Source organism: Parasteatoda tepidariorum, chromosome 10 (assembly GCF_043381705.1).
Source record: "Parasteatoda tepidariorum isolate YZ-2023 chromosome 10, CAS_Ptep_4.0, whole genome shotgun sequence".
NCBI lineage: Eukaryota > Metazoa > Arthropoda > Arachnida > Araneae > Theridiidae > Parasteatoda > Parasteatoda tepidariorum.
Window position 1 is genome coordinate 42,545,237 of NC_092213.1, and position 23,426 is coordinate 42,568,662.

At 25.9% G+C, this 23,426-nt stretch overlaps 1 protein-coding gene across 2 annotated transcripts in view; it reads right to left on the reverse strand.

Moving 5' to 3' along the window:
• LOC107437700 (Carnitine O-octanoyltransferase) overlaps positions 1 to 23,426 on the reverse strand; it is a 47,477-nt gene that overhangs the window by 18,970 nt on the left and 5,081 nt on the right. The window contains exons 1-7 of one of the 2 annotated variants that reach the window (XM_016049784.3): positions 11,888 to 12,201; positions 10,689 to 10,848; positions 9,319 to 9,443; positions 7,154 to 7,332; positions 3,482 to 3,606; positions 2,006 to 2,214; positions 352 to 465 (exon numbers count right to left, since the gene is read on the reverse strand). In XM_016049784.3, the coding sequence (XP_015905270.1) occupies positions 352 to 465; positions 2,006 to 2,214; positions 3,482 to 3,606; positions 7,154 to 7,332; positions 9,319 to 9,443; positions 10,689 to 10,848; positions 11,888 to 11,905 (930 nt within the window). In that variant the 5' untranslated portion in view covers positions 11,906 to 12,201. Of the gene's footprint in view, positions 1 to 351; positions 466 to 2,005; positions 2,215 to 3,481; positions 3,607 to 7,153; positions 7,333 to 9,318; positions 9,444 to 10,688; positions 10,849 to 11,887; positions 12,202 to 23,426 lie in introns of those variants that run through there. The other variant, XM_021146451.3, reaches the window with a different exon arrangement.

Below are 23,426 nucleotides of genomic sequence, written 5' to 3' on the forward strand. Positions count from 1 at the left end.
TAAGCTTAAGACAGGCCCAAATAAAATAGGAATCACACTTTAATGGTCATGCATTTAAAAGGTTATATTTCTAACAATATTTCACAGTTTTCAATGTTATTAGAGAAAAAGTATGTTTGAAAAAAATTATTACCTCGCAATTTCTCATTTGTATGATCACCAGAAGGTCAATAGAGAAGGAAAGTTTTATGTTTTCATTTGAATACACATTAATACATAGACAAACAAATATAGTTTCTAATAGATTTGAATCCCGAATATTCTTATAATATTACCAATCAACAAGTTTAAACATCCAAAGAGATTAAATCCATGCATAAAACCAATAATGAAGAAGCTCATTAACCTTACACTAGCTAAACCAACAGGCTCAGCATCATCTAAAACAACCACTGTTAAGGCAGAACTAATAGTGTCCATGTGCAATGCATTTTCTGGATGTATTTGAAGTAGATGAGCTCGATTCTAAAGAAAAGAAATATATTATAATTAGATAAATATTTGAAACAAAGTAACAATTTTAAGAATTCACATCACAGGAGAGAAGAATATAAATGCATTAAACAGAGAGGACAAATTTTATGGTTCACAAGTAAAATAGCCAATTATAATTTTTGTTGTTACATTAATAAGCTGACAATTTTTAATTTTAGTTGTTATGACTTGTAAATTTATTTATTTGAACTTATACTTTCAGTATGCTTTCAAAATAATATAAATGTAAACAAATTTTGGAACATTATAAACAAATTAATTAACAAAATAAAAATTTTAATCTAAAATTAAAAAAGAATTACATTAAAACTACTTGTATTTTAAAAAAAATACCATGCATTTTGGACAAAAACCTAATTTAATATAATTTAATATCAATATCATAACTTTTTTTAAAATTTATTGTTTTTGTACTTTTTTTTAGGTTTAAATCTAACTAGCCTAAATTCTAAATAACCAAAAATATCAGCAATTATAATCCCATAAATACAACATCTTCATACAAATTACAATTGGTTTCAATAAAATAATTCAGAGCAAATAATTGTGCCATGCTGTAGCAACAAATCCAATTTCAATATATAGCCTTTTCTTATATAAAAATATATATAGATATATAAATTTATTTAAGAAAAATTAATTCATTAATACAATGTAATTTGGAAGAAAAAATTCATAACCATGAAAAGGATAACTCTAATTGTTACTTAACTACTAAAGCTGCAAACAGTTATTTTAAAATGAAAGTAATTTTTATTAATAAAGACAAAATTAGTTAAATACATTTACATAATAATATATTCTTCTTAAAACAGTATTGGATACAAAGTTAAACAGTAATTTTTAATCCAAATGATATGGTTTTGAAATTTTTTTGTCTTTTGTTAATATTTATTTTTATTCCACAATAATCATTTTAAAGATATTATTAAAACAATATTCTAATACATAAGAAAAATTTGAGGGCTCAATTTTAAATAAAAAATCCTTTAAAAATAAATAACAACTGATCTCTTTTTATGTGTACAAATATTTTTGAAGATGGGAAAAAAATTTATTAAAACAGTATTCAAAAGAAAGTCTTGTCAAAATTTAGAACATTAATATCCTTAAATATTGAAGATGAAAAAAGAAAACATTTAATTTAAAATATTTTTTTCAGCAAAAGCAAAATGCCTTTTTTTATCTTAATTAAATTTATTTATAGTAAATCTCCAATCATCTGAATTATTTTGGGAAACAAAATTAGACAAGTAAAACTATAGTATGATATAGCAAAGCATGACATCTATAAACTAAATTTAGTTATAGTTAAGAAATCACAAAAAAATTCAAAATTCAAACTACAATGTTTCGTAATCATTCAATTTACATTTATTTATAACAACATGCAAATTTTGCTTTCTACCTTAAAAGTAATAATTTGACTTCAAAATTCTCATTACTCAAATATAAGATTGCAACTAATCTATGAAAGTTTAGTTCGATTTATATGTATGATATACTACACCTTCGCCCAGGTTGTTCTATCTGCCACCGTTAAGGCACTAACTGATGATCCTGAGCCATTTTCCTTGCACCATGACTGAATTCGTTGAAACTGTAACTGCAGTTCTGGAGGCAACAAGATATCTCCATACTCATCAACAGCATCAAATGTAAATATATGACCACAGTGTAAAATTACAAGGTGAGTTGGAGACAATGGTTCTTCAAATTCTGGAATTGAATATGCTTCTTTTAAACATGTATAAGAAAATCGAAACTTTAATTGAAAAGTTATTTGAATTCATTTCTAAATAAGCTTATAACACTTTTTCCTAATGAATATAATGCGGCATTTGATGTTAGCATCAGACTGATTTTACCCTGAAAGAAAACAGGTTAGTTAGAAATCAGATTTTTATCTGAAAAATTGGAATTGGAATTTATCACTTTTATGGGAGCACAGATATGAAAATAAAGACTTAAAATTACTTTTTTTACCTAATTTTAATTTTTTTAAAGATATTAAAAAATTTTCATTCATTTTTTTGGCAAATTGCATTTATTTTGTCTATTTTAAATTTGTATCAAAATAGATTAATACTAAACTAGGCTTAAACATAAGAATCAAAAAATGTCTTTCATCATCGTTCTCTTGTTTAAAAATAGTCATATTAATAAAATCTTCATTTAAACAAAACTTTCATAAAATTTCTAATGCAATTTCATTCTGAGAACAGAAGTGTTCAGTTTTTTGAAAAAATATACGGTGATACCGCCAAGAAAGACCACCTCTATATTTTACATAACAACCTCTTCTATTTACGACTGTCATCTGAGATGCAAATAAGAACAATGATTTTTCACGTAGCACTTTAGATAAGTCTTTTGTTAAAAAAAAAGGATTAAAATGAATAGAAAAATTTTAAAACATCTTCACTTTTTGCAAAAGGCTTAATTTATAGTACTAAGTATACTTGGGGACTAAACACTAGGCGCTGACCACCCAAGTGAAATGTCCGCACCCCAGAAATAAGATCAAGAAAACTGAAATGATCTAAGTAGACTCTGGCCCTCAATGAGCTGTCTCTTCACGTTTTTTTGGTGGGGTTCTTTTTTTATACTAAGAATTAAAATTTATATTCAAACTAATATGTAAAGAAAAATAACATCTAAAACAGACCAAATTTTATATACACATTTACATTTAGAAAAAAATGAACCAATTTTTTTAAAAAAATATTTCTTAAATCTTATGCAAAATCATAACAATGACAAAAAAAAATATTTTGCAAAATACCAATTTAAAAAAAAATTGGCTGACTACCTCCAACTAAATGTATGTTCTTTTCAAAAGTCACATTGCTTCAGTGTAAAGAAAAGTTAAGATTATCGTTGAATATTCAAAGTGTTATTGTATATCACCAGATAAACATTTTTAAATAATTTTTTGTAAAATTATTAATAATGAATACTACTTTATTTCATGAATCAAACATACCTGTGTGAAAATATGATTCAATTCTGTCAATTTTTTCTCCAGGTATTCGAACAGTATTAAAATAGCGACGGAATTGATGCATAGACCAGGGAACATTATGAGAAGAATGAGGCTTTAATCGTTCTCTGAAAAAATAGCTCTAAATTAGAATATAAAAAGCTCTAATAATTGATTACATGTAATAAAACAGAAAGTATTCAATTTCACATAATTTTGCTTAAAATTTAAAAATAGTTTTGGTAGATATGATATATGATTTAAAACAAGTTTGTAATTATCTTAATTTACTACATTGTTTTAACAGCAAACAAAATCAGTAGTTCAAAAATGAAAGCTACCATCTAGAAGTGAAGCAGATTAGTATTTGTCAATTCTGCTTTGTTACAATGAGATCATTAGCAAATTTGATTTTTTTTTTTTTCATTTTGAAATAAAATCTATTTCAAAAGTTTGTTCTATTTATTTTGAATTGAATATATTCAGAAATAAATATAAATAAATATTTCTTTTTTTTTATTTATTTATTCAAAAATAAATTCATTCCAGAAAAAAATAACAGGGTGCATAGCAAGATTTTTCCACAAAAAATAAGCACCTAAGCAGTCAAAAAATATTTTAATCACTTTCGAAAAAAAAAATCATTATAAGGATCTGTGCAGCAATAAAAATTATTTTTTCTATCGCTTAAAATTCTTAATTTATAAACATAAAATGAATGAAATTTAAAATCGGTTTCAAAAACTTTGCATACCTAGTTTCTGATAAATATTGCAGAGAAAATTGTGCATTTCCTGCAATTTAAAACGACAATTGCAACGGCAAAGAAAAAATCTCTTTTTAAGAGATAGAAAATCAAGCACTTTTTACAAGCCCCGAATAAAAAAACCACCTTTAAGGGCTTTTTAAAAACGTAAATCAAAAATAAGCATCTTTAAGCACTTTTTAAAAATGCTACGCATCCTGAATTATGAGAAACAATTTAAAGCCTGAGGTTGGTCTTTGATTATTTGGAAATATTTTACTCATTATAAGAGTTCGCTCTATGGAGTGAAATGAACCAGCTTGTTCATTTTAACATTATGGGGAAATATATGGGTGTTTATGATAGGGTGTTGAATTTAACCCTTTGACATAGAATTTATTTATTAACATAGAATTATTTGACATAGAATTATTAAAGAAAGATATTTTTTATATTTTTTTGTTATTTTGTATAATCTAGATCAAAATAAGTGAAAAACATATTTAGCATTGTAATAATTTACATTATAACAAACAGCATGAAACAGCAGTGTCTTTTCTATGGTTACAGGAAAAATCTTTCAAACACGCCTCATTTAAAAAAAAAAAAAATTTCAAATTTGCACTCATTTCCAGTTATTTAGATTTAAGATAAACGGTTAGTCATCATTGAAATTTCTTTAAATTTTTAAAATCATATATTGACAAATTTTTGAATATGAATGAAAAAAAATTCAAACTGCTTCTTCTAGATTTTTTATTTTAGTATAAATATAATTCTTATAATCTAACAGATATTTTAGTAACTATTAGAGTGTTTTTTATAATCAAAAAACATAAAAATTATTTTTTCTTGTAATTACAGCATTAGGAAGGAAAAATATAAAGGAACACTGTTGATCCTTTCAATATCTTCATTAAAAGAATGATGTTGATAACCCAAATTTTTTTTAAAATTAGAATATAGTAGATCAGGTTGGATGAATATGTAACAGGTTTTATAAACATTCACAGAACTTTTTATCCAGATTGACCAATAAAAAGGCCAAACTTTAACCCCATAAAATATCTGTGGGACATATTGGAATAGCAGGTAAACAATGAACCGAGCGATGAACTTGAGCCATTTGTGAAAGCAAATCCTTAGCTTAAACTCGATAGTAAGCACAGTGTACCAAAAAAAAGGATCCCCCTGAACAACTTTTGATATAATGATTGGATCTTCTTGTTCTAGGACTCGAGCTTAATGGTTCAGAGGGGGGACCTCAAATATGCTAATTAATTAGTGCAGAGGATATTTTAAGTAACAGACATACTTTCTTTGAATAAACATACCTCTTTAAAACTATTAAATAAAATAATAAAAAATAATAAATATTTACTGAAATTTATTCTTTTGCATAGAATTATCTTTGAATAAACAAATTTTATAATTGTGTGCAAGAAATGTTCAGTTTCTTAAAAGTTCTCAAGATACAGCAAAATAAGCAAAAAATAGAATTATAGTAAGAGTTCCAAATTTTGGATCACTCTCTTGAGCAAAATATTATGACCATTTTTCACTAATTACAGCTACCCTCTATATCTTGGGGTAAGAAATCCGAATCCATTAACAGAAAAGTATGTTTATTCAGAGAAAATACGTTTTGGGGTCTGATTTCATAAATTAAAATATCGTCTGCACTAATTAATTATCATCCTTGAAATCACCTTCTTCTTATTCAGGGTGGTCTGGGGGTTTTTTTTCGGCCCACTGTACATGAAAAATGTTGTGGACTCACTTCAAATTCAAAAAAGATTTACACAGTATTAAATTATATTTTGTAAGTTCTCTAAGGGGTGACAAATATTTTACCTGTGTAGCTAACATTACATTAAAATTAAAAATTGATTAAAGTTTGATAACTGAAAATCAAAGTATCATTTAACCAGTAGGTAACACTAGTGGGAGGGAAATAGTTTTGGAGAAATGATATTTTAAGAAAGTTGTACAGCTAAAATTTGATTTCTTGAGAACTACTCAATCTGGCTCAAATGTCATATTTTGCCAGTCAAAAATTAAATCTTTAAAATGTTATAAAAATTTGTATACCCTACAATTCAAAATTTTTATACTATTATTAAATAAAATAATAAATAAAATTTGTTTTTTTTTTTGTTTTACAACAACAAACAAAATTTATAAGTCTGAGTAAAAGTTTTTGATTAGCTTAAAAGTTTCTCGAGAAATGGCAAAAAAAGCAAAAGGTAAAATTAACATCAAGATTTTCAAACTTTTGACTACCCCTCTGACCAAACCATTCCTCCTGAGAATATTTTCCATACTGTAGCTACCCCTTCCCTCATATTTTGAGGGTCAAGAATCTGAATCCATCAATAAAAGTATGTTTGCTCAGAGAAAGTAAGTTTTTTTTTTATCTTGTTTTGTAACTTAAGATATTGCCCACATTAATCAGCTTATTTATGGTAGGTGCTTCAACCATTAAGATTAAGTTTTGTGATGTGAAAAACTGATTATTAAATAAAAGTTATCCTTCTCACTCCTGTGAAAATGACGGGGTGAGGTTCCGCTCTCGTCATATTTCTGGGCTGGAGTGTTCAGTAGTAACGTGCAAATAAAAATAAAAATAATTCTTTTTTTTTTTGCCCGGAAAACATTTTATTTCTCATTTTACACACCAGATGGCAGTACCAAGATATTTTTAAGGTAATTATAGATAGTTTATTTTAAACTAGATGTCAGCACTAATCAAATACGTGTCGGCAATCAGGGATAAAAAAAATAGGCAATTTCATGACCATTTCCTTGAAAATTAACCGATCATTAAGGGGTTAAGATGGTCACTTTTTATTTTATTTTTTTGCATGTGTATATTCACAAATTAAAAAACCAAATTGTAAGGCTGATTGTTTTCATAAAAAGTTACATACTCTCTAAGCAGCTTCCAAAACTGTAATTGAAAATACATATACAAAGCAGCTCTTTCACTTTGTGATTCGGATAAAGGAGGCCAAGTATCGCCCATGTTTGTAAAACCAATCATGCTACATAATGGTATCAAGGGAATTCTGTTAGATAAGTATGCAACATCTTCCCACCACTTCTCTAGCTAGAATAATAAAAGTCATTATAATATTTTTTTTAAAAATTATACCATTCAAGTGCATAACAAAAATGTAAATAACTGGAAGAAATAGATAAAATTTAAGGATGTAAATATGTCATAGGAAGGTAGAAGATTTCTTACATATAAAAGGATAACTGAACATTTAAGATTGAAACTTATAATACATTGAAACATAACTAGAATATTTTCATCAAAAATGGCAACAGGAAAATTATTATTTATAAAAATAAGGGAGCAATGTACACTAATTTACAGTAAAAAAATTGCCTTATTTTAACAAAGTATATAAAATTTTATTGATAATGATAAAAGAAAAATGCACTTCGCAATTTAGAAACATACAATAAAAATGCATTGAAAATATCATTAAAAATAAGAATAATAAAAATGAATATTATTTATATGAAATGAAGATGAATGTAGTTTATACAAATTTACAGTAAAACTTCAATCTATTTTAACAAAATAAATGTGATTTTATAATGTACCTGATGAAAAAGAAAAACTTTAAAAATAATGGATGTAATTATTATTAAAATTATTAATTTTATTTATTGGAATGGAAAAATTTTAGTTTTCCCAAATTGAAAGCATGAAATTGCTCGGTTTTAAAAAAAGCAGACTTAGCAAAAATAAACTATAAAAGTAGACTATAAACAAAAATGTAAATTAAAATAAAAAATTTTTATTGAATTACTACACATGAAAAGGAATAAAAACATTAAATGTCCCAATTTTTAATGGCCCAAATTTACTCACATTTTTTTATTTACAAATTTATAAGATAATAGATAAAATCTTAAATTGATAATTCGTAAAAAAAAAAAGAAAAAAAAGGAAAATAAAGAAAAGTTACACTGTAGAGTGGTCCAATGCAATTATAACTAGTGGCATACAGAGAGGGGGGCAAGGAGGGCAATAGCCCCAAGCATCTAATCAATTCAGGCATCCAATACTTCAAATGCTAAAACATTTAAGTACTTAAACATTTATTAATTTTTTACTATTTTTTATACAAAATTAAATTATTTTAAATTTGAAGCTAACAAAATATTTTATGAAGAATAAAAATGATTTTTAGGTATGATAAATTCAACAACAAAAAACTCGAAATGAAAACAATGAAAAATATTCTTTTATTTTTAAAAAAAGAAAAAATAATTCGGATAATTTTCCAGAGATTTTTTTAACCTCCAAATAATTTACAACTATATAAAAAGAATCTTAAAATATGGTTAAAAATCTCCTATCTAATGTTTTTTTTTTTTTTAATTTCACGAATTAAATTGGCTATTTTCTTTGCAGAAAAAAACATTCCCGTTTTTAAAGACATCTAATGTAAACTAGAGTATACCCTAAGCGTTTTTAGAAAGACAGCCCGACTTGCCTGCTATTTTATGTGTCCTTTTTACAAAAATAAGCCCTTAGAAGCACTACCTTTTTATACAAATTCCATTTTTTTAAAAATTTAATCACTTTTTAAATAACAATTACACACAGGTGAAATTATCTGTGTTTATAGGCTTAACTCTGATTACTATTAGAAATATTTATTTTGTGAGGATTGATCTCAAGTCATTAAATTTTTAAAAGTTTTCATTTTCTGTTGGGGAGGGGGTACATTAATAAATTTTTTAAGTGATTTTAAATTTTAAAATTATTTTTAAATAAATAACTTTTCATAAAAAATTCACTTTTAAAAGTTCATTTTCTTATTATTTTCAGTTTTAATTATAGAAAAATGCTAAAGTCGTTAATCAATTAATCATTTTTTTTTTTAGTTTACTTTTTTTAAAAGAATTTTCTGCATAGTGATTGTCTTTCAGCGTGTCTTTAATTATATTTTATAAACCACAAATTTTTCTCTTATTTTTTATAATGAATGAGAATTACTTTCTGAATTACCTACACATACAAAATAGTATAAGAGGATAATTTAAAAATTTACACAATAATCCAATAATTTACCCAATTCCTTTCACAATCAGCTTTTTTGGCCAATAAAGAATGAAGATCTTTTCCCACACCAGTTTGGAATTCATAAACAAGCTTTTTGGTATTTTGAAACTCATCTTCCGTTACAAATGGTTTAACTGAAAATAAAGAAATTAAGTACTTTATTTACAGGATATTTTCTTCTTTTTTGACGTAGAAAAGACATTAATAACTCAAATAAAAAAAATTTTTAAAATTTACAAGTCTAAAATAAAATTAAAAATGCATAATTAAATAATTATGTACAAAAGTTACACTGTTTTGGAAAGAATAATTTTCAATAAAAAACTTTAAATCAAATAATAAATACTAGCGTAATAATAAAATAAAGAATGAAACCGTGTTTTCTAAGTAAAATGTTTTGTTAACATGTACAAGTCATACATTCAAAGAAAGATCTAGTTCAACTTAAAATTTACCAATCTGTTTTATTTCTCCTAACGAAAGTTTGTTTTTATTACATTATTAAATAATAAATCAATGCATTCAAGTTAAAAATCTAAGTAAAGGTGCACAGATACTTAATGCTCAAATGATTCATTCCTTTATTTCACATTAATTAAACTAGAAAGTAAATTAAAAAAGATCAAAAATACTGAAAATAGAAAATATTTAACTTATTTAATAGTATAATGGTAAAGCTTTTTTGTAATTAACAGGTCACATTAAGTTAAAATAACTTTAAAATATAAGTGCTAATTGCTCAAATGATTTATTTCTTTATTACACATTAATTAAGTAAATTTTAAAAAAAATCAATAATACTAAAAATATAAAATATTTAGTTTATTTAATACTATGGTAAAGCTTTTTTGTTATTAACAGGTCACATTATGTTAAAATATAAGCGGTCAATTTAAGCAATAAAATAAAGAAAAACAAAACAGAAAAACAATTGACTATTTATTAGGTTTACATTTTACAAAGCACTTTAAGGTAACAGCTGAAAATTAAATATACAATGTATGATATTGTAAAGGTAACATTAATTAGTTTTAGTATTGCTGTCAGAAAAATTCACGATATTTTTGAAACATAGAGATCACCAAATATTGGATTATTAAAGATGGAGAAAATAATCCAGATTCACAAAATAATTATTATTTGCCAAGTAGTTCAGGAAATAAAAAACTATTTAATTGTAATAGTTAATTAAAATTCCATTAAAAAATTGGTTATTATAGTTATATCATTGCAAACAAGGTACTATATCAATCCAAAATTTCAATTGTGATTTGAATATGTAATAAATTTCTATGAAACTGTTTTTAGTCATTATGCATAACAAACAAAATTAAACAAACTATATGATGTTTATTGGAATCCTGTGTAAAATTTTTTACCTGACTCTAGATATTTTGACAGTGTTTGATTCAGCGAAGGAACTGGAAGACTCGGAAGGGACTCATCATTGACAAATGTTTTCTCAGTTTTGGAGGTATACAAAGCATCTCGTTTGGGAAAATCTGAAGGATCTTTTGTAGGACTTTGCTTTCTTGGACACTATAAATAATAAAATCTGAATTATTTAATTTTACACGTGACAAAAAAAAAAAACAAGAGCTGAAAGAAATATTAAATTAAAGGTATGTTTGTAATTACTTAGGATAAAAAGACATCTATAGAATTCTAAACGGAGGCACAAGTGAAAAGCATCAAAAAAATTTAGAACTCCTTTAATTTAATACTTTATTTCATTTAGTTTTTTGAATGTATAAAAATTAAATTAAATAAAATATAGTTAAATTAACTTATGCGAGGCCAATTAAAAAGTATACTTTTATTCTCATTTGAATATTTTAAAATGATATTCAACTAAACTATCTAGCAGTTTTTAGTAACATAAGCATACATCAATATTATAAAATTCTTAAATTTGTATTTAAATATTTTAGATAAATCCATAGGAAAATAACTCATCATGCAATGAGAACTCAGTAATAATTCGAATGTTTTAATAATATGATATAAGGTAATAAAATAGATTTAAGAATTTTGACATATCAACTTAAACAAGTTACATAATACTAGTTGATATAGAAAATTTTTTAATTATATTTTCCATAAGAATTATTTTATAAAATAATTCTTATAATATAAGAAACATAATTTTAAAAATGCTACATAAATAACGAATATTTTAAGTTTATTAAGAAAGATCTTTGAAATACTTTCTTAAATATAAATTTTGAAACATATGTAAATATTACAAACAAAGCGAAAACGAAATATTTTTAAATAACACCTAAATAAAAAAAAATAATAATAAACGAACCGCAATTAAAAAACGTAAATATGACGTAAGTATATAAAAACAAAAGACGTAAATATATAAAAACAAAACAATCGTGAGTTCTATTCATTTCGATTATCTATGATGCCAATATCAAATAAAATTCATCCTAAGTAAACAAACATAACTGTAGCAGACGATATTTCAGCTGTTATTAGTTTCGGTTTCAAATGACAATTACATTTCCCTTTATGAAACGGTTTTTACTACTATGATTAAATTTCTCATTAAATGGAATTCACTAATTACCTGCGTTGAAGTAGACATTGCGATTTTCGGTACAAGTTTTTCCTAGATGAAATTTGGTGAATGCACTCTGTCACAAATAGATTCGATGGGATTACATAAACACTGCAGCAAATACGGGCAATTGAACCAGAGTCTTGTATGATCAATTATCAAAAATATACTAATTCCTATTTACATTGATACAACAAATCTACCGCAAATAAACATCATTATCACATTCTTTCGACCGAATCATCAAGAAGCGACTAGTTCTTGTTATTCGATGCAGATGATACAAGTTTTCATTCGATGATTTTAACACGCCCCCGGGAAACCCGCATGCAGCGCCGCAGTCATGCGAATCAGAAACAAAACTGAAACATTCAGTGGTAAAATCAAAGGAACATTTTTTTTTTTTATTTAATGAATGAAAAAATGTCTGTTTGATTAGATAATAATGTAATAACAGAAATAAAATTTTCTCTTGATTCTTTGAAATTTCCTCAATAGTGATGTTGGGGAAACAATCAATAATTTTAAATGATACTTCTTACAACATAAAAATGAAATTAGTTGTTATTTTCAAACATAAATCAGATTGAGGAAGTTTTAAGTGAAAAAGTTATCCTTCAATTATAAATTATTTCGTTATAATTGGAAATTTTGTTTGGACTTAAATTCGAGCTAACGTTAGTTAATGTATAATTTTTTTAAAAAAAAATCTTTCTTTTCTACCTTTTGCTCTAAGATGTGCTTTATGGTGACTATACTTAAAAAAATAACTAAATTATACTTTTTCATAAATACATTTGATTACCATGCAAACAAAGCTGCAGATTTTAGTGATGTTAATCTAGTTTATTTTTCAAAATTATTATTATTATATTCGTCTAGAATAAAGTACAAATATAAGAAAATTGCATTTCATATCTACGAAAATATAATACCCAATTCTTTTGTCAGGGGAAACAATTGTTTTTATATTAATTTCTATTTTAGCAAATTTCACTGTATCGTGGGAACTAGTGAAGGAAAAAATTTTGTTTTCAAAGATGCAAAAACAATTTTATTAATTTAAAATTCTTTTTTTTTTTTTAATAATGGACGGGGAAAAAAATTTAAATGTTAGGGTATGCAAATTTTTACATAATTTATTACTATCTAATTTTAAATGAGAACTATGCTTTTATCATTTAAAATTTACAACTATACAACATTAAGTGACAAAATACAAAATTTTAATGAAATCTGCCACATAGTTTCTGAGCTATAAAATTTCAGAAAACGTGCTTTTTTAAAATTTTGTTTCTTAAATTTTTAATACTATAGCGACAACACATAAAGAAAAATTTACATTAGGGGGTTCAAACTTTTGAGTGCCGTCCTGTCTAAACTATTAGGAATACATTTTGATTTTCTCAATTTCGACTCGGCTATCCACCTTTTTTTGACGGTAAGGATTCTAAATTTGTCAAAAAGAAAAAAATGCTTATTTAGAAGAAGTAAGTTTCCCGATTTGATTTTATAACTTATTCAATTATTAGCGTTAATTAGTTATCTTATTTAAGATCGGTACTTGTAAAAAATTAGCACTTAGTGACCGAAAATCCAATCATTAGAATAAAAGTTTTTAAAAGTGATAATCGTTTGTTTCCTTCACTGCACTTAAAATAAATTAGTAATTGTAGAATTTATATTGAGATGCTACAATTTATTTCTTATGTTCTTTCTCATTTTTAAATTACCAAAAATGCTTCCAACTACAAATTTTACCAAACATTTATTTAAATGTAGACGCCTCTTTAATATACCTACTTGCATGCTTAATGAAGGAAAAATAGCGATTAATTTAAAATAAACTAGCACAATTCTTTTTATTTGTCTTAATTTCCTCCTTTACTACTAGTATTTCTATTTTTAAAATGTTTCCTAATAAATAAATCTCTGTTCCCTTTTTAATATTTGGTAAATAAAAATATGTATTGAATCAACAATTACACCCGCGTTCTTTCGAGAAATTACCTTTATATAAAATTTATATTTAAAACTTAAAAGTTAGGCCACTGTTCGCTATCATTCACCAACCCCGGTGATAGTTTCGCAAGGATTGTTCTTTCTTGGCATAAAACAGTTTTTTTCTACCAATGAATATATGTACTAAGGCTCTTTAATAACCATTCATTACGTTTATTTCGGTCCTTTTTCATTTTTATTTCAATAAAATCCAAATTTTTAGCTCATGTTTACTCAGCTTAAATCAAACGTAAAATGCATACGTCACTCCGGACCTGTAAATTTAACTGTCTGACATAAAAGTATTGATAAAATGATTCGATGAAAAAGATTCATTTTTATGCAAACATTAAATTAGTAATTGATAAAATTTCAATCATGAAATATTTTTATTTATTTATAAATTAGTTAAATCTCAGGGTTCCGCCAAATGATGGTCGATCATTTAGGGTTCCACAGCCGAAAAAAATTGGGAAGTATTGCTTTAGAGAAGTGTTTCCCAAACTTATTACTTTTGTGTACCCTTTCTGAATTTTTCGTAACGTTGTAAAAAGAATTGCACTAAAGTTAAAAATCGCTACTGGCTGTTGACGCAAGTAATTATTAACTGTTAACTCAGAGAAAAATTACCAATAGAAAATAATCGTAAATTTTCATAGCTAGCTTTGTTTTTAAAAGTTTTTTTTTTTTGAAGTTTTTATTAGTTGCAAGATAGTTTGCATAAGAACGCGTACCCCCGCTGAACTGTTCCCGTACCCCTGGGCAGAGGCGTATCTATGGAAAGAAGCGCCTATGGCAAACCTCTTACTGGCGCCCTTATATTAAAATTCTTTTTTTTTTTTTTATCCAATACAAAATAAAAGCATTGTTTGAAGTATTTAATTCTTTTGAAAATATCACGAAAATATTGAATTGAATTTAAAAAAAAAAAAATTGATAAATATTAAATATAACAATAAAATTATCTCTTTTTAATTGTTATGCATTCACGTGCATTCGAAATCCTCATCGGTAAGAAATTAAATACCTTTTTTATCATATTTATAGAAGATTCTATTGCGCTTTTTCAATTGTCAATAAAAATTCTAAGAAGTTGTTTAATTAAGCACAATTATATTTTAAAGTTTTACAAATATAATTTGGTAACAGAATTACGTACACACAACAAATGTAGCTCTGAGTTAAAGAAGAACTATAACATAACCGGATGATTACTCAACATTTTCAAAATTAAAACTGAAGGAAATTGATTTTTTTTAAATAATCACGCTTTGCTAACATCAAAATAAAATCATCGCGATATAATAAATTCATTAAAGATTACAGTGTAAATAATTACGATTTGTTATGATAATTACGAATAAAATAGCAACAATAAAAAAAAAGATATATTTTGATTAGTTTATTTACTGTTCAATAAAATAAAAAAACCGATGCTCTTAATATAATTACGTTTTACAATCCTTATATAAAAACAGATAATAAGAAAAAATATACACACAATTACATACAAAACAAGACTTAATAACGACAATAATACATTTTTTATTGAGAAATAAATTAGGGGAAGTTGACGATTAGTTTTAAGAATATCTAGAAATAATTCTTTTGCTAACAGTAAAAAAAAGGCAAAAAGTAAAGAAATAGACCAGAATACATTCTAGCATATTTAAATTAAAAAAAAACAAATTATGAAAAATTCTCTTCGCATCACAATGGAACAAATTAAAAATAAAGCAAAATATTAAATAAATTTGAATTATAAATTTTTAGACGTTCAGTGCGCAAAAAAATAAATAAACGGATCATCCTGATAACTTTTGATCTAATGATCAGATCTTCACTTTCTTCTCATCTCAATGGTTCAAGGGGTGACTTAAAATATGATAATTAATAGGTGCAGGTATGATATTTTAAGTTACGAAATCAGATACTAAAACGTACTTTCTCTGAAGTTTCTGTTTATACATGCCATTTTTTCGACGGATTTGGATTTCTGAATCCCAAAATTTAGGGGGTAATCGCAATCTGAGAAGTACCTAGAGAGATTTTCAAGCAAAGTGAAAAAAAAATTCTGCGCAATTATAAAGGTCGTTTATAATTGTGTAAATTAAGTTGTTTTTAAGGAAAAAGAAAAAAATATAAATCATTGAAATATTCGAGAAGATGACTTTTTGCATCTTTATGGAAATACATTTCTAAATATATTCTTAAAATAAAGATAATTATTTAATGAATAAATATTATTGTGATTATCACTTTATTGATAACTTTTTCTTTCAAGTTACTAAACTGTTGTAATGATTGGGTTATAAACTACACATTATAACATTAATATTATTTTGCTACCATTTTACTTTGATTATAAGAAATAAATATAATATATAAATGGAGGACACTTAATAAACCCATTTGAAAATAGTATACCAATTTTTTTCAAGCAATGTGATATGGGATGATATAAATGTAATGTAAGTAACATATATTGTAAAACACTTGAAAATTAAAAGAATAGTATTTATATAAAATTAAAAAAGTAGTATTTATTTAATCTATTTTTTTTTTAAAAAAAAAGGGAAGAAAATGGCAATCTGAAAAAAAAGAAAAAATATAGGAGAAAGATTTGCGAAATTTTGTGGCCGAGAAATAAGGAAGAAGTTGATTCAATTTCAAAGTCAAAGACAGTTTGATAAATATTAACTGAATATAATTTAAAAATTCAGAACAAACATGTCTTTAAAAATTAGAAGAAAAAATTTCAATTTGTAAGTAGAAGGATTATTGCAATTCACATTTAAAGCATTAAAATATAATTAAAATTGTGAGTGAATATACTTCTGTAACTTAGAGTACAAAAAAAAAAAAAAATGCCAACAATTGACGATATGCTTCACCATTCAAAGGAAAAAAAAGATCAAACTTTTACAAGTGGTTAAATTCAAAATTTATCTATTAATAAATAAAAAGAAAAGCATGTTACTTCATGAATGTTACTTACTTGTAAACAAAAAATTATTTACCTATCGCAATAAATTTTCAGGAAATTTAAAAAATTATGTCCCCAATAACATTTGAAATTTTAACATTTATCTTTTTTTTACTACATATTAATTTTAATAATAAAGCATTAACGAATATTTAATTATACAATGTTTAATTATTACTACAAAAAATTCCTTGTGCATGTTAAATGTTTTTTCATATAAAACAGCAATAATAGAAACTAAAAAATATTATAAATTCTAATTTATAAAATTAAAAGGGGGGAGAGCCAAATGTCCCTCTCGATCTATATGTATATAGAGATGCCAACTTGCTCTGTTTAATGGGAAACTTTTTTCTAGTGGTAGCAAAATTTATGTTTTGTTTCTTGGTTTATGCAGATATACAATTATTTAATTATTAAATTTGATATAAAATTATTTTTTAAGCCACTACGTATGTATAATTCGAAATTTCGTGTTAAACACAATTTCATTCCAGTTATCTAGTTGTAAGCATTTTAAATTTAACCAAAATTATCCAAACGTTTGCAAGCTTTGGTCTTTAACTTTCCACCACTTAATAAAATATTTCTGAGAAATCTTAGCAGTTGGCATCCCTTCACATAGACATCATTTCTAAAAAATATAACGAACGCCTATAACGCTAATTAATAATTTATGCGTAATACATTTATTTAAATATTTAGGAAATGATTACTTACAATCAAGGAAAAAAATCTTACCACTTAAATAGTTGAATGAATTAAAACCTATCTGAAAAAGCTGTAACCTATCAAATTAGATTATAAAATTCCAAAATAGACTATAAATATTTATTTTCTTGAATTAAATTTTGAAATAACAACTAGAACGAGCAGAATTTTTCATAGGAGCGTGAACACCTAACAACTTACAATTACGTCTGTCTTTATTTTTCAAAATAGAGGTGTGTATTCATTGTTAAATCCCTTCATTGGTTCAAATAAGTTGATGAGCAAGACAGATGCACCTCCCATTTTTAGTATTTCACACTTTTGTGGAGGTGATTCCCACCATGGATGACAAATATTTCCTGTTTTGGAAGGATTTACGCTAATTTACAGCAGGGGTTCTTTTTGAAATCTATTACAGATTCCGAAAACGTTTTTCAAAGAGATTTTAACCCCTGATGAAACTGGAGATTTACAAGCATGAGACACCCCATGGATTTTGCATTTCTCTGTCATCCTCTGGTCATCACCAAAGATCTATCTCTGCCTGAAGGGGTTCCCTGTTTAATTGCCTTTTTAGAAGGACTACAATCTTGTAATGTGATACGAAGAGGAGGAACAAATTCTTTTCTCTTTGCTTGTGGTAGTGGAAAAATAAAGAGAATAAAAATTTATTCAGGGATCATGGATTCACGGCATTCTGGTCTTTCTTTTAATCTTTTCTTGTTTAAGAATGGGGGACTTCTTCAAAAGAAAGAGTAAAGTTACAGTGGGATGCACTATGGGAGGTCTCACTTTCCTTTAGATAAGGAGAAAAAGTTTCTTTACATTTCTCACCCACTTTTGAACATCCTAAAATTCGTTCGTTCGCCTTTCATTTTCTTTTAGTCTCTTATATTTTTACTCAATTTTTTCATATAGATAAATATTTTAAATTTAAGGATTCAGCTTCTTTATTATAGTTTAATTTTAACGTATGGTATTTTCAAATATACATAAATAATATCAAATAATCTAAGTCGAAAGCATTTTTTTAAGTAAATTATTTTAAACTGAAATGAATATCAAAGTAAACTATTCTAAATAAAAATCAATAAATATTTTTAGGATTTGTATTCTTTTTTTATTATTGAAAAGTACATGATTTTAAATAAATACGTTATGCATTGCCGAGGAAGAAGAAATTTGATATATCGATATATTTACTACTCAAAAGCTATAACATCATACATAGCACAGGCTATATAAACTATATTAATATTAATTAGTTAATTATTATATTAATTAGTTAATTATTTTATTTTTATATATAACCATGATTGTGCGTTCTAAAATAATCACACTATCACTTATATACAAAACTCACTTTCTGTTGTTAATTTTCACAAACATGAAATTAAAGTGAAGCAGCATGTAACGGTTTAATTATAAATTAAGTTTATTATTAATTCAGAACTTTAAATTGTTTTACATTAAACACATTAAATGTATAGAATATTTTTGATTGATTATTATGAATAAAATAATAATGTAAAATAAACTAAACACTACGTTTTTCAAAGGAGTGGAAGCAAACCGATTTTGACACAAAAAGCGAAATAGTTGAATTAATAATAATAATAAATGCGGTAGATAATAAGAAATCTTTTATTAATTCATGGAGAACTGTCTCAGGTTTCTCAACATTCTAGGAGATAGAAAAAAAAGAGTTGTTTGTTATTTTTATTAATTACTAATTTCGTTTATATACTGAATTAACCTTTTGTATTCTCCATAAAAATTGGTTAAAGTTCGTTTTTTTTTTTTTTTTTTTACGTGAATATTAACTTGACACCCGCAGTGAAAATATTTTTATTAAAAATTTAAAAAGCATATTCGAAAACATTACGTAACACCCGGAAAGTTTGAAAATAAAATTAGGTTATATTTTATAGATTTGAAAGGGAATTTTTAAAATGAATTTTTAAAAATGTAATACCAGGAATTATTTTAATTTTCCTTTAAAATCGAAGAATACTTGATTAGTCTTAATAAACATTCACAGAGTTAATTGAAAAATTTTGATTTCCACCAGATTCTCTGCAAAAAGTGTTAAATTTTGCAGTTATATACATTTATTTATATTTGTAAACTTTAGTTTTCTTTAAGAAAAATATTTTATTTATTTATATTGATCTTCTTAATTATATTTAAGGAGCATCCAAAAATATAAGTACTTAGGGCCTCTGAGGTTCTTAATCCGGCCCTGGCGATAACTTAAATTCTTTCTATTACAGCTTTGACTTGTTGTGAAGCAATGATAAGCTACATTTTCGAAAATTTTAAATGCATTTGAAATTATATATGTGGTTAAAAGAGACTTTTAGTAAAAGGATTTTGATGAAAATTAAATGGGAATTATTTAGGAAATTTTCTAAAATTAAAAATATTTTAATTGGAATGTATCAAAAAGTTAGCAACGAGAGTAATAATTATTAAAAATTAAGCATTATTCTTTAAATGATGATTTTATAATTAAAATTTTGTTTTTTCCCGAAATCGTCGTAAATATAACAGCAGAAAGGACAAAGATATTTTTTTCAGTTACTTATTTTAGTATTTAACGTGAATGTATTCATGAACATTAACAAATTATATTTAACCTGAATTGTTTGACGCTTGTCACCTACTTTGTTTTACGATTAGGGGTTCCCTTTCATACTTCACTCTCCCAGTGACAAAAAGAGTCCCTCAAAAGACGATGTCTTCTTTTCGAGCCCACATGAAATGGTTAAATGTTGTATACTTGATTTTAATTCCCCCTCTAACTAACTCTCTCTCTCTCTCTGTATGTATGTATGTATGTATGTATATATATATATTTAAAAAAAACGCTTAATAAAATTTTTATGTAAAAAAATCGTTGATGTTGATCGATTTTGCGCCTTTTTGAAATAATGCGCCCATGGCATTCGCCATACTTGCCATACCCTAGATACGCCACTGCCCCTGGGGGTACGCGTACCACACTTTGGGAAACACTGCTTTAGAGGATGAAAACGAAACATTGTAAGTTATGAAAATCAAAATTTTTAATTAGTAGCCAGTGGCCGGTAAACTCTAATAACTTAGTAACACTTTTTCCTGATGTCTAATGAGTCGGTGACCGATATCGGAAAATTAAATTATATTTTTTAAAAAAAAATCATATTAGAAATAATCTACGGCTATAAAAAATTAATTAAACTATAAAAAATAATATATATGTAAATATATATACATGTGACCAAAATTTTTCAAGTATACTGACTTTAAAGAACTTTAGTTAAAAGTATTTTGGTAGCCAAAATACATTCATTGTATAAATTACAACTTTAAAATATGTAAATTGTTAAAAAAAAACTCTTTTTCTACAAGAAACTTTCCATCACAAATTGATGGAATCTGAAGCCCCAGAATTTTGAATGGAGTCACTGAAAATTTTAACGAAAATTCTATTTTCCAGAGTCTTTCTGCAATGATATACTTTTATCATTAATTAATTTAAAAGAAAAAGTTGGGAAAAAGTAGCCTGTTGTTTATTTGATTTAAGTCGCCACATTCTTTTATTGACCCACCACGTGGCGAGTGGTTATTCTTACGTCTTATGTCTTAAGTAATGACAGCTTCATGTTTATTCTATGTAAATGCTATCATCAAAGTATGATATGCCAACATTCTTTTGAATTCCAACTCATCTATACATATATTTCTCTAACACGGCGACAAAAAAAAAAGTCTCATTACAACTCCCGGAATAGCAACGCTAGAAAATCGATCAATGATTGCCGCTAAAAATGTCTCACGCCAAATACAGCTGAGGTGGCTCAACATATAGGGCTTTTAAAAACGGAAACTGAAATAACCTTAAGCTAGACAGAAGTGAGTAGTCTTTGTCGATAGATCTCAATTTTAGTATTTTGTCGAAAGCGCTTTTTTTCGCGAATTTATATATTACGAATTTATTTGACGATTTTTGATTTATATCACGAATTTATTTGTTTTATTATTGTTATTAGTTATTCATTGAAAAATGAGTCTCAGTCGTGCTGTTACGCCTTAAGATTTTATACTATAGCACATTTCTGATAAGTTTAACGATTTACATGTCATTTATTTCAATTCAAATTTATTTTAATGACTTAGTATTTACTAAAAAGATGTAATTTTTTTTAAAGAAAATTTTGTTATATGGATTTGAATGATTGTTTTAAATTCTTAGACTTTTGTGTATTTGCAATGTACCTAAGTTAGTAGCTAGCGAATCGAGCTCGGTTTGCGAAGCAAACCATATAAGATTGCGTAGCAATTTTCGGGGGTTGGCGAGCGTTAGCGAGCAGGGGGTGTAGCCCACTAGTAGTATAAAATTTTTGAAGCTAGAAGACAACATGATTGATGATGGGGATTATTATAAAAGAATTATTATTTAATTTTTTTGGAATAAATTTTTACGAATTATTATTTTTCTGCTTGTATTGCATGCCTAGCAATTTGTAAAATGACTAATGCTATTTAGAGAGAGTATGAAATATGTAAATAATAATATACTTCACTTACAAGGGAAACTAGGGAAGTGTGACTCGCCAATTTTGAAATAAACTATAGTTCGTTCACCAGGAGTTGAGACTTGGCACCACCTCCTCGGACGCAGAGTTCATTTCAGCGCGGGGGAGTAAGAGGTAAAAACATCTCCGTTGTTGAAATTGAGACAACCCTTAATTTGCGCCAAACACAGAAAGTGAATTCTTTCTCACTTACTTTGCTTTATCATCTGCTAATATACCTTTTGTTACACTAGCTAATTAAATATAGTTTAAATTTAGAAACTTTTGTTCTCCCAGCGAAATGTCTCATAAAGGACAAACTATTCACTCAAAAGAAAGAAATATCATAAAAAATAGTGTAAAATATCATCAAATTTATGAAATATTCATTGTTAAAAAAATGCACATAAAGTTTGCGAAATAAATATTTTTGCCAAACGATCGCCAAATAGCAACATTGTTCAGGATTGCTCACAACCTTCTCCCAAAAATAGCGAAATAGTATCGTCGCATACCACGTGATGAAGGCGGAGCCAAGTGCCAACTCCTGGTGAACGAGCTATAGTGGGATGCATGCCTTATGAGAAATAATTAAAGCAGGCAACATTCGTTTCGGCCCATAGAAGGTCCTATGAGAGATAAAAAGCAATTCAATATATAGAAAAATCGGTATTTTATTACTTCAATCGGTATTTTCTACTATTAGTTATTGAAATTATCTCATACTCCAATTAATTTTGTGGTACTTTCACGTACTATGTAATGCATATTTATTGTCAAAATTGATTTTGAAAATTTTATATATCTGTAGTTTTGCAGAAAAACTTGTTAGGTTAATTTAAAAAAAAAAAAAAAATAGGCATCAAATTTTTAAAAAAAAAAAATTCAAAACATTTTCCAATATAAAAACAAGTGAACAGTAATAAATTTCATTTATATGAGAGTCGAAATATAATGCGCATTTTCCCAAACTGGTGGATTTTTTTGTGAGTATAGCTTATGTAACATCCAAAAATGTGATTTATAAAAAATCAATTTTTTTCATATTGTTAGATCTTGCAAAAAAATCTGAAACAATTTATGTGATTGCAAGAAATTAAATAGTTTCAAATTTTTTCGGCGGGAAATTTGAACTTAAAAATTTTTTAATATTTCAATTCGATTTTTTTCATAAAAGATTAGCTGTACTGTATACACAAAATTTGAGGTGATTTGTCACTTTAAGGTGGAAAATCCGTTGATATCTATGTCCTGTGAATTGTCCAATATTTTGTCAAAACATTGCTATTTT